Here is an 11,910-nt window from a genome sequence, read left to right as displayed (position 1 = left end):
GTTTTACTGACTTGTGGCACAAAGCAACTGAATTAACAGAATGAATGACTGATGTTTTCCTTGAAATGCTTCTTGGCATGGATTCTTCCCCCAAACATGTCAAAGTGTAGTAGTATACGCTCTTCTCCCCTCAAATTCTAGCCCTCCTCCTCCTCCAATTTACTTCATGTTTTACAGCCGTTAAAATAACAAGCTAGTTACCATTGTCAGAGCCTTTTTTCATGTAGACAAGTGAGCCAAAACAACCAGCTTCCAAACCACAGGTTCATTTACTAACAAGCTCTCCTACTTTCACTTACAGTTTAAAATAATCTACTTTTCTTTTTCCCTTCATTTCCATTTTTAGATACACAAATGGTTTTAATAATAACCTATTAAGCTAACCCATAGTATCCTAATGTGGGTGCATTAGTCTGTACATCAAAACCCTCAGCCTTAACTTAAAAAAAAATGCTGCTGCTGAGAACACAGCTTCATGATGAGTCTTTGCTTCAGAAACCCAATAGAAATATTCCAATTTCTAAAGTTCATATTTGAACTTTCACATGACTCTGAATAAACTCAGTTACACCAAAAGAACACAAAAGTGTCAGTGATTAATAGCTAAAATTGAATATTGACTGTTGCAGCTAACATTTGCTGGTTTTTGAAACTTGACAGATGCACTTAGCAAAGAACAATTTGAGAAATCTCAAATCCATCAGATTTACTGGAAGAAGCAAAAATATATGACTTCTCATAAAAATACATGAATACTTATTAGTAAGTAGTTTGTATCTATGACGATTATCTGTGGTAGGAAACACTCTGAATTTTAACTCCAACACCTGTACCAGACAATCCACAAACACCAGGCACATCCAGCCACACCCTGCTGACTGTCCAGCGTCAACCCAAATCCCAGCGAGGCCAAGAAAAATCCCTGTCTCTCTGCCGCCTTTCTGGATGTCTATGAGAGCACGAAAATGTCTGGGATGCTCACCACACCTGAACCTTGCCTGTGTTACCTGGGGTTCACACCTCCCGAGCCAGACGCTGTTTCTAAGCACTAAAACGTTTACACCGAACACTCCACACCCCCACCAAGGCCGGGAAGCCCTCGGCACCCTCCGTACCCTCGGTACCCTCAGCGCGGCTCAGCCCCCTCTGAGGGGAGCGGGCCCCCATCGGCACTCGGGCTCTGCCGCCGCTGCGCCCCAGCCCTCCGAAGGGCCGGGACCCTTCGGACCTCGCAGGGCGGGCACTGAGGGAAAACCCCGCCGAGCCGCTGAGGGAGCTCGGCAGCGGGGCGGGACGGGAGGGGAGGGGGCAGAGGCGGGCAGGCCCGAGGCGGCGCTCACAGGTTGATGGTCCTTTCCAGCGTGAGCGGCTTCGTCTGCTGGATGTACTTGTTCCCGAACTGGTTCACCCCGCGGGGCCAGCCGGTCTGCGAGCGGTTGGGTGGCACCACGGACATGGCGAGAAGCGGCGGGAACAGGCGGCGGGAGCGGTCAGTCACTGCTGGGCGGCGGGAGCGGCATCCGCCATTAACGCCCGCCCAGCCCTCAGCGCCGCGCGCCGCCTGCTGGGACCCACGGCGCTCCGCCCCGCCTCTCCTCGCTTATTGGCCAATCGCTTCCCGTCCCGCCTCCGCGCGATCCGATTGGCCATCGCGGGAGAAGCGCGGGGACCGCAGGGAGTTGTAGTCCGGCCGGACGGTACTATGGCCACCAAGCGTCGCGGAGCGGCAGCGCTGGCGGCGGCGAAGCGCGGGAGGCGCGAGGCACGCGCGGAGCTCTGCGCGGCCCTCGGGGACGCGGCGCTGCGGGAGCGCGCGGGGGCGGCCTGGGCCCGCGGGGAGCGGCTCCAGCAGGGTACGGCTCGGCCGGGCCCGCGGGGAGCGGCTCCAGCACGGTACGGTACGGCGTGGCGCGGCTCCCCGCCCCTCACCGACAGCCTTTCCCTTGCAGATGCGGTGCTGCTGGAGCCGGCCCCGTTCCGGCACTGTGTCATTCCCGGTTTTCTGGCGGGCTCGGCTTTCGCGGAGGCGCTGCGGGATGAGCTGCTGGGTCTCGATTTCCGCGGGCGGCGCAACGACCTCCTCTCGCTGCAGCAGGTGGGCCCGGGGCCGAGCTGAGCCGGGGCGGGCCGAGCTGCTCCTAGCCGAGCCACCCTAACCCCGTCCCTTCTTCTCTTCCATGGGCCGCCGCAGTCCGAGGAGCTGGGGGCAAGCCCGGAGCCCCATATCGCTGCTCTGAGGTAAAGCGGGCTCGGGGCTTTGTCCCACTCTGTGGTGGCTCCGCAGGGAAGGGGAGTGTGGGATGGGCCTGCGGCGTGGTCGCCTTCTGCCCCGTACTCGGGCCAAAAACCGGCCCTGGAGCGCTAAATCTTCTCTGTACTTGCCATGGGCACTGAAGTCTGTTCAGCTTTCATCCATAGTCAGCTCTCCTGTACCTGTCACCTCTGAAACGCTTCGCGGTGCACCCTCTGACTGGTTGCGCGCTTGCTGCTGGTTATTGCCAGCAGTGCTGTGAGCACTGGGCTGTTTTCCTGGCCAGCACTTGTGTAGTTCTACAGAAACACACTGTCAGTCACAGCAACAGCACCTGTAACTGTTTAAACAGTTGGCAGGAAGGCAATAAATTAGTTTAGTCTGTGATGATATGTTTTATAACACAGGAGGACACTTACTTGTGTGCTTATCTTCTCAGGCATGCTCTGTGTGAAGAATTCCAAGTGTGGCTTTCTGCTGTGACCCAGATAGAACTGGAGCCAACTATTGACATATCCTGTGCTAAATATGAATATACTGGTCAGTCTATAAGTGATTCTTTCCCTAAAGCTTCTATGTATGTATAGGGAATAAAATGTCTATAGAACAACTAATTTTATTCTAGTTCCAGAGGGTCCCAGAGGCTCTCAGCATCAAAACAGTGTCTGAAAATGAACTACAAATGATGATAAAAGTGTTGCTGGTGTATACTGCCTGTACCTTCAGAGTGGCCTGATCTGTCAATTGTAGTCCCACAGAAGTGAATCTTGCAAATCTCAGGCTGGTGATGCTGATGAGTGAAAATGAGGGTCTTGTAAAGAACATGTTTTTTCTTGTTACATCATTGTGGGGACAAAACTGGGAAGCAGTTGTTGGAATGAATCATGCATGTACTGGAAAGATGCTACAGCAGCAAAACGTGTGTGATTGCAGATGTGTTGCTGTGCCACGATGATGAACTGGAAGGTCGGAGAATCGCCTTCATCCTGTACCTCGTCCCACCCTGGGAGAAAAGTGATGGAGGAACCTTGGATCTGTACAGCACAGACGGTAAAAGCTCCAATTTCAGCCTTGAGTGGATGAAAAAATGAAGCTCATGTGCCCCTTGCAGCAATTCTCACCTCAGACAGTAGAAAGGAGATAAAGAGTTTCTCCTTTGTTCAGAGAAGCTGGTGTATGAGTAAAGTGTCCCCCTTAGGGATGGGCTGTAGCAGACTTTGCAGACAGTGCTAACAGGCAGCAGCAGACAAACTTTTGGAAGGGTCAAGAGCAGAGGCAAGATGGAAGCAATGCCAGTGCTTAGAACTCCAGACTGATGACAGTAACTTCCCTTTCCAGCAGCAGAACCACAGAATGGTTTGGGTTGGAAGGGATCTTAAAGCTCATTTTGTTCCAGCCTGCCTGCTGTAGGCAGGGACATGGTCTACTAGACCAGGATGCTGCAAAGCTCATTGAGCATTTCTAGGATGGGGCATCCACAGATTCTCTGGGCAACCTGTGCCAGTGCATCACTGCTCATAGTAAGGAATTCCTTTCTAATAGCTGATCTAAACACATCCTTTGCTTGAAGCCATTCCCCCTTCTTCTGTTATTCCATGCCCTTGTCTGTCCCAAGTCCTTCTACAGCACTCTTGGTAGCTCCTTGTGGCCCTGGAAGAGGATTTAGGTTGCCCCAGAACCTTCCCTTCTCCAAGCTGAACAGCCCCAACTCCCTTTTCCTGTCTCCATGCAGAGGTGCACTGGTTCCTCAGCAAGCCCTTGCTCTGAGCTCCATGCCTTATGCCCAGGTGTCCCATCAGTCACAGAATCATGTCAGAGAGAAGTCCCAGTTCATATCTTAACCCAGGATATGTTTTCTTCCTCAGAACACTTTCAGCCACAGCAAATCACCAAATCATTAGTGCCTTCATGGAACACCCTGGTTTTCTTTGAAGTGTCTCCAGTCTCTTTCCACCAGGCAAGGAGCTGTCTCTTGTTAATTTTTTAACCCTCGTTGTTGTGGTTATTCTGTGTGTTATTACAGTCCTGATGGGGAGGGAGAAGAACTGTGGGTAGAGTGGATACTTGTGCTAAGTGCTGTGTGCTAAAGAGAGGCCTTCAAGGAGTTGAAGGAGGACAAGAGCCAACAAAGCCAAATTTGAACCATCAGTCTAGCTGCATCATCCTGGGAAAGAAAAGTTTCCATTTCTATTTTGTGTTACTATCCTAGCAAGCCACTGCTGTGAATTTAGCTCTCACTTGTTTCTGTTTGTTAGCTTGTTTTAAACTAGCTCACATTTTTGATATGGTGGTCATGACTTTGCTCCAGAAGAGCTCCTCAGGCCATCCACCACCTTGCCAACAGTGCAGGGGCACTGTGCAGATCTGGCTGTACCCCCTCAGTGACACAGACACGGTGCAGTGCCCTGCAGCAGAAATGCTGATACCGTTAAGGAGTACTCTGACAGTTGTCAGAAAAAGGCCTGGGAACAGAATGAATAATTTGGGGATCTGCATGGCACAAACACCTGACTGAAATCTGACACTCCTGTGTACCTGAGAGTACCAGGGACTGTATCAAACAGGGCCAGAGAGCAGAAGGCTGGAAAGGAAGATGATCAGTGGTACAAGTTGGGCATGTCCTGACCTAGGCCACTTAGGGAGTTATTTTTGTGTCATTTATCTCTTACAGATGTTAATTAAGAGCAGCATCTACTTGGTCACTGGCGTGATTGTTTTCAGATAGTGATTTAATTTTGTATTAAAAATCCATTACTCAAAGCTCTCAGAGGAAGAGAGAGAATGGATTCTCTGTGAGCTTGGAGTAAAAGCTTAGACTGGAATTCTGGAACCCTGCAATGGACTTCAGGACAATAGGCCTCTCTCTGATAATCTGTCCTGGTCTAGGCCTGTCTGACATTTCTGTGTATGCAGTGGGCTCTCTGGAGCTGAGTCCATTTCCTGTCAGGAGTTTGCATGGTGCCTGTTCCAGCTGCTCCCTGTGTGACAGTGAGTGCCTGTTCCAGCTGCTCCCTGTGTGACAGTGAGTGCCTGTTCCAGCTGTCCCTGTGTGACAGTAATGCTGTCCCTGTCACTGCAGGTGTCAGAGGTTCTGTCACAGAAGTGCCGCCTGTCCGTGAGCGGTTGGTTCCACGGCCCGTCCGTGGCCAGGCCTGCACGGCACATTGAAGCCCCCTTGGCCAGGAGCCCACACATCCCCTATGATGTGAGTAACAAGCCTACATCTGCATATCTGCATTTCTGTCTCTGTCCTGTTCTTGTAATAGCTGTTAGGGAATACATCAATGCACTGGGGATGCTTTAATCTTTATCCCATTCTCCTTTTCGTTTCCTGTTAATAAATTTGTATCCAGTTTCTTTCTTATGTGTCTTTGTATGTTTTACATACCCACAGTAGTTCAGAGAATGTGGTGAATACCTGTGGTGCAATGAAATAAGGCAGTGGAGTGTGTTTGTAGGAATCCAGCTCTGTGGCCAGCTCGGTAGGGGGAATTGGGGAATCTTCTTCACTTCTCAAAATTCAGTGTTCTAACCCATTTCCTTTCCAGCATGAAATATTGTATGAGTGGATCAATCAAGTTTATTTGGACCTCGACTCCCAAGCTCAAATCCAGGAGGAATTTGAGGAGCGATCAGAAATTCTCCTGAAAGACTTCCTTAAGGTGAGCCCAGTGGTTCACTTTGATGTGATCTGCCAGAGCTGGTCAGAGGGCTGGCAGGTACCACATGGCATGAAGGCTGGGAAAGGGCTTGCTGGCACATCCATTAAAACAAAACACCTTCTAAGTTTCACACCTAAAGGAGAATGGACCAGGTGACCTCCAGAGGCCCTTTCCAACCTCAACCACTCTGATTCTGTGGAGTGATCCCCTCTGACTGCCTGTACACTGCTGCATCGGGACTCAGCAGAAATAAAACACTTGTCTTCAACCTTGTTTTCTTGGGAGCTAAATGTTAACATTTCTCCATCTCTTTATCCTAGAAAGAGAAATACCAACTACTATGTGAAGCATTGGAGAACAAAGAGATCCAGTGGAGTAGTCGGGGGCCAGCCAATAAAAGGTGAGGAATGACAGCACACTGCAGCTGGTGATCAGGCTGAGTAGGAGCTGCCATGAGGCTGCACTGGTCAATGCTATCCATCTAGATGTGGTCCTTGTTGGCTCTCCCACAAGGAGATACATCTGCTGTCTTTCAGACTCTATGAGGCAGCAGAGGAAGACAGCCTCCCGGACACCCTGAAGAAATTCCTGCAGCTGCTGCGCTCTGAGGCCTTATTTTTACTGCTTTCCAACTTCACTGGCCTGAAACTGCACTTCCTGGCTCCCTCTGATGAGGATGAAGATGCTGGGGAGGGACAAGCAGCAGATGCCAGTGGGCACAGCAGTCCCAAACCTGAGCAGGAAGAGACTGAGCAACCAGCTAATGGCAATTCCCATCAGCCACACCAACCTGAGAGCACCCCTGAAGCACAGGACGGCGAGACACAGAGCAGTGAGTAGAGCAGCAGCAGTGTGAAAGGATTCAAACTTAATTCCCAGTGATTTTCATGGAACTAGGGTTTCACCTTGTACTGCAACCAGCACAAGGCACCAGCACAGATGTGGGACTTGAAGCATTTTAGACTGATTATCTGAAATCAGTGACCATTGCAAAAGAATTTGGAGTAAATCAATGACTAATTTGAAGATACCATTTTGAACAGACCTAAGTCCTAAGGGTGGGACTTTTAGGGGGACTGTAAATGTTTTGTCAATAGTTATGTGGTTTTTACATCCACATACCCCTGCTTCATATAAAGCATATTCTTGTATGAGATAATAAATCCAAAACAGAAATGTGAGCAGGTCAGAAGTAAAACAATTTTAGAATTAGAAAATTGATACCTAAAACTAGCATTCAACCTTTCAGAAAACACTGTCAGCCTAAACAACATTAGTTGAATTTAGTTGTCAGCAGTGACAACTATGAAAGATTAGATTAATTTTGGATTTTGATTGGTGATGTTTATTTAAAACTAGTGGCTCTGAAGTTTAAGGGTAGAATTTTTGAAAGTGCTCATCCTGCACTAAGTCAGACAAGTTACTGGACACTGGAATAAAAGGTAATAAAAAAACCAAGTCCTACTGAAAAAATCCCACCAGAATAGTTACCAGGAGCAGAGTATGTATGGAGCAAATCTTGGTCCCACTCCTACACATTGTTCAAAGTACCTAACCTAGAGTCTCCTCTAGGAAAGATACTGACACGAGATATGTGGTTTTACCCTTTTTCACTGGGGCCAGCAGACAATTTCACAGTGGTGTGAGATCACTGAGCTCCTCACACACTTTGGGCTCAGCTGCTGTGGTTTCGTGGCTCTCCCTGGCTGTTTGTGCCCTCTCCTAGGCTCGGGCACCCCTGTGTGTGCGGGGGAGCTGCGACGCTGGACCCACGGGCACTACACTCTGGTCCATGACTCTCAAGCCACAGAATTTGCTCTTGACCTGCTCTTCTTCTGTGGCTGTGAAGGTAAGTGGATGAGAGAGAGATGTCAGACTCTCCTTTTACAAGGTTTGCATAAAGGAATGACTTCTGAGTTCTCAGCAGTGCTAAAACAGCCAAAATTTCCCTGCTTTTTCTTACATAGAAGGTGTCTGTAGACTTTGTCCTAGTCCTCACTTCAGCATAAACCCTGTTTCAGTAGTCCTCATGCAAAGGGTTGGGATTGTGGCCTTGGGATCATCTCTGGCCTTTCCCGCTTGCGCCAGGAGGTGGCGCTTGGGCAGAGGGAAAGGCTGAGCCTCCCAGACCTTCCCTCTGCTCAGCAATGGCCCTGGGCACGCTGGAGGGACAGGTGGCCACAACACCCAGGAGTGTTCCACCCCTTTGCACATCAGAATTATCACTACACCTCCAATACACAAAGCCCAGCGTTTTCAAAAGTTACTTTAGGCATACCTAGGCATTTTGGGTTGATTGCTAGTTAGATAGTGGTAAAAAATCTAAACACAAGCATTTCAGACCAGATGAGTCCAGAATGTACAGCTGATTGAAATCCTTTGGCATATCTGCTAGGGCAGAACTGTTCTACAGGTGAGGAGCAGTGCACCAAACAACTTTAAATAGCCCATCTACCATAAAAGGGAAATCCAGTACATTTGCTTCAAGTTGTTTCTGAACAGAAGAAAACAAATAGACTAGCAGGACATAAATACTTACCCTGTATCCAGTAACTCTGGGGAGTGGGGTGAAAAAATGGCATCTCCTGGAAGGCTGCATGAAGCCTGGACAGCACTGAGGTTTCTAAGAATCTTTCTTTTCTATTTTAAGACTGGGATCCTGAATATGGTGGCTTTACTTCCTACATTGCTAAAGGTGAAGATGAAGAGGTAAGGACCTCAGATAAAATCAAATAAAGCTGTTTAGGGTGGAGAGACATAATTACACTTTGTCATAATGAGCAGTCATACTAGAAAGAAGTCCAGAAGCCCCTAATGTATAACTGCTTCAGGTAAAGGGTATTAAAATGAAAGTAGTGTCACAGATTATTTTCTAATGCCAGCCCTTTGTTCTAACTGACTTTTGAAACTGTTTTGTTTTTTCTTAAGAATTTTATCAAAGCTATTTTTGTGAAACTGATTTCCTTCCTTATCTTTGTGTCCTCTAGCTGTTGACAGTAAATCCAGAGGACAACTGCTTGGCCTTAGTTTATAGAGACAAAGAAACGATGAAGTTTGTGAAATACATCAACCATCGAAGCTTGGCACGCCTGAACAAGCATCCAAACAAAACAGGATTTTGGGACTTTTCCTTTGTCTATTATGAGTGATGGTGTGTGTGGTGTTACCATTGTCACAGAGAACAGTGCTGGGTGGTGGGCAGGTTCCCACACAGACATTCAGCTCTGACCTAAGCACAGAGAAACTTTGCTCATGCAACTCCATCACACTGCATAATGTGGGGGCAGGTGGTTTTTTTTTAACTGCAAAAAGGGGAATTCAGTCTTCTCCTGAGTCCACTGTAACACACTCTCAACTGCTTTTAATGCTCTGTGGGTGAGGTTGTCACACAGCTGTCACCTTTCCAGCTGTTCTCTCGTGGGAGCAGCATAATGGCATCTCTGACCCATCAGGGTGAGAATTACAACTGTCCATTGCCCCAAGCTGCTGACTGATTTTATTAAAAAAAAAAAAAAAAAAAGGAAATGGGTCAGTTAAATGTTTCATACACTGGTCAAGCAAGTTTTGTTAGAAAATGCCCGAGACATTTTCTGGGGCTTAACTGTGTTCCTGAGACAAAAATAAAGGAGCCGCCATGGGAAATATGAGGTTTTTCCAGCTGCACAACTCTGTGGAGTTGGGAAGGAAGAAAGTGAGGCTATAAAGGCATTGGGAAGGACTTGGCACCATAACAAGGAGCAGGGCTTCATTATGCTAAATGCTGTACAGACAGACCTAGATGCAGCCCTTTTTGCAAAGAATTTACAGCTAAACAGCCAAGAAGAAACCTGCTCCTGCCCAGTCTCCCTGGGTGGGGTGCAGACAGCTCTGAGCTCCAGCCTCAGAGCAGGGGCCAGGGACTGGGAGCAGGAATGAGGCAATTTACCTTTTACTGGCTTGGTGTCCACAGGTAGTAGGGAGGTCACCAAACAGCATGGCCTTGTGTCCTTTTTGTTTTGTCCTGGGATCTCCTGGGTTTTAACACGGCTTCTGTCACTGGAGATCAGCTCAGATGTTTTAGGCAGCAGCCAGCCAAGTCCTGTGGTAAACACTGCAAGAAAGGCAGTGAGTGTGGCCCTGGTGCAACACCTCCCTGCACATTTTCAATACTGTGCACCTGCCCCACATTGACTGCAAGCAGGACTGTGCCAGACCCACCTCTGAGGTGTCCAGCCCAGTGAGAGATGCAGCAGAGCTGTACCAATGCTTCAGGAGACAGCCAGAGTGCAGAACACACTGCTGGAGGCTCGGCCCTGGTCTGCACCTGCTTGCCTGAAACTTGAAACTTTTTTCTGTCACTCAGAGGCTGGTGTTCTTGGAGCTCAGGCAAGCCAGACAGTGCAGGCCCTGGGCTTGCAGTGAGCTGGGGAGTGTGCATGTTTCATTGCTCCTGTCTCTCCTGGGTGGGGAGACAGCAGCTTTGGATTAAAGTCTGCTCCTTCTCCCATTCCAGGCCTGTTGTTGGAGGCCACCACAGTGGTGTAAAACCACAGCTGGCAGTACAGGAGCAGTAAACTCAAAGCAAGGCTCACTGCTGACATGAGTACTCTGCACCCTTTCCTGAGCAGGTGAGATGTCCTGTGGCCATGTCTGCATGAAGATACAGGAGCAACAACCTTCAGCTTCGATCCCAATAAACAAAGTTTAAAAAAGGAAACCCTGCCATTGCTTCCAAAGAGAAAGGTATCTCAGCCCCCATAGAAGCCAGAGCAAGGGGCCAACACTGCTGTTACAGAGCGCTGTGCAGGATTCTCTAGGTCCAGTGTCAGTTCCATCCCAGATGATGAGTAGCTGCTCAGTTCTACCCACCCCCTCATGCTCTGTTGGGCAGGAAGGATGGCTGGGAGGTGGTTGCCCCAAGCTGCTGTTGCAAGATCTTGTTCATACTCTGACTCATTTCCCAAAGCCAGCATTTCTGTGTGCTGCCAAAACTCTCTTACTTGGTTTTAATCTTCCTTTGCCACTCACAAAGACAAGGGGATGAAGCCAGAAACAAATCCTGAAGTGAGGACAGAACCTTTTGCATCATGGTTTCTGAGGTATGTTTCTGCCTATTGGGACAGCAGTTCTACCTGGGAAGAAAGCAGTTCTTATAGAAACAAGTTCTTGTTCTGAGCTCTCCCCTAGAACAAGACAAGTAATGGAGGTTTCAAAGAAAAAATTATTTGGGTAGTTTGGAACAAAAGTGACAGACACCACAGCTATTCACAGCATAGTCTGCTAGGCAAAGTTGGGAGTAAATTAATTAACAAAACAAAGGTACTTCTTTGACTGAATTGTGAGCCTAACAATGTGCTTGGTAGATCTTGAAACATCCTTCCAGGAGATTGGGAAGAAGTCAGGCTTTTTAGAGCTTGCTGCTTTTTAATAATAGGTATTACACTAGAGGGCATACCAGCCTCTGCTTGAGCAAGCCCATATCTACCTGATCACACAAGGAACCACCCTTCTTCCTCTGGTGACTCAGATGAAGTAATTTAAGAAGCCAAATTTGCAGTTGGCTTTCAAAGGTTTAAAAATGAACATGTGTCTGCTCTCCCACCCTTCTTGTTAGGTCCTAAAGCCACAGGCAGCCCCAGGCATGACTGGTGCTGCAGGTACAGAGGAAAGACTTCACTCACTAAAATTTCAAATGACATGAGCTACTGGAGGAAGAGGGGCCTTCATTTATACAGTGCCAGTAATGGGAGCTTTCTCTGTAGATGTTCTTGCTGGATACCAATCTGTATTTACAATTAGGTGCAGCTGCTTGCAAAGTACGTGCATTTTTCATTTGCCAAAGGTAAAAGTTGGTTTTACAGGAAAATAAATTACAAATATGTTTTCAGAAACTTAGATAGGGGAAATCAGCCTTACCAAAGGTCTGGACAGCGAGTGAAGGACTGACCTCACTGCCAGGAGCAGACCAGAGCTGGGGGTGTAGTCCTGAAAATCAGACTGATGGGAAAGCTGCTTTCT

At 48.3% G+C, this 11,910-nt stretch overlaps 1 protein-coding gene across 1 annotated transcript; it reads left to right on the top strand.

Moving 5' to 3' along the window:
• The first annotated feature begins 1,346 nt into the window (after window positions 1-1,346).
• Window positions 1,347-9,434, top strand: OGFOD1 (2-oxoglutarate and iron dependent oxygenase domain containing 1). Its single transcript, XM_030955973.1, is given in 14 exon segments — window positions 1,347-1,584; window positions 1,587-1,853; window positions 1,950-2,095; window positions 2,192-2,238; window positions 2,691-2,791; window positions 3,185-3,301; window positions 4,117-4,208; window positions 5,331-5,456; window positions 5,800-5,913; window positions 6,234-6,313; window positions 6,450-6,745; window positions 7,640-7,762; window positions 8,564-8,622; window positions 8,901-9,434. Coding segments are annotated over 14 exon segments (1,968 nt in total). The 3' UTR covers window positions 9,063-9,434.
• Window positions 9,435-11,910: the final 2,476 nt, after the last annotated feature.

Source organism: Camarhynchus parvulus, chromosome 11, assembly GCF_901933205.1.
Source record: "Camarhynchus parvulus chromosome 11, STF_HiC, whole genome shotgun sequence".
Taxonomy (NCBI): Eukaryota; Metazoa; Chordata; class Aves; order Passeriformes; family Thraupidae; genus Camarhynchus; species Camarhynchus parvulus.
Note: the sequence above shows the minus strand (reverse complement) of the source record. Positions and strands in the feature narration are given on the sequence as shown.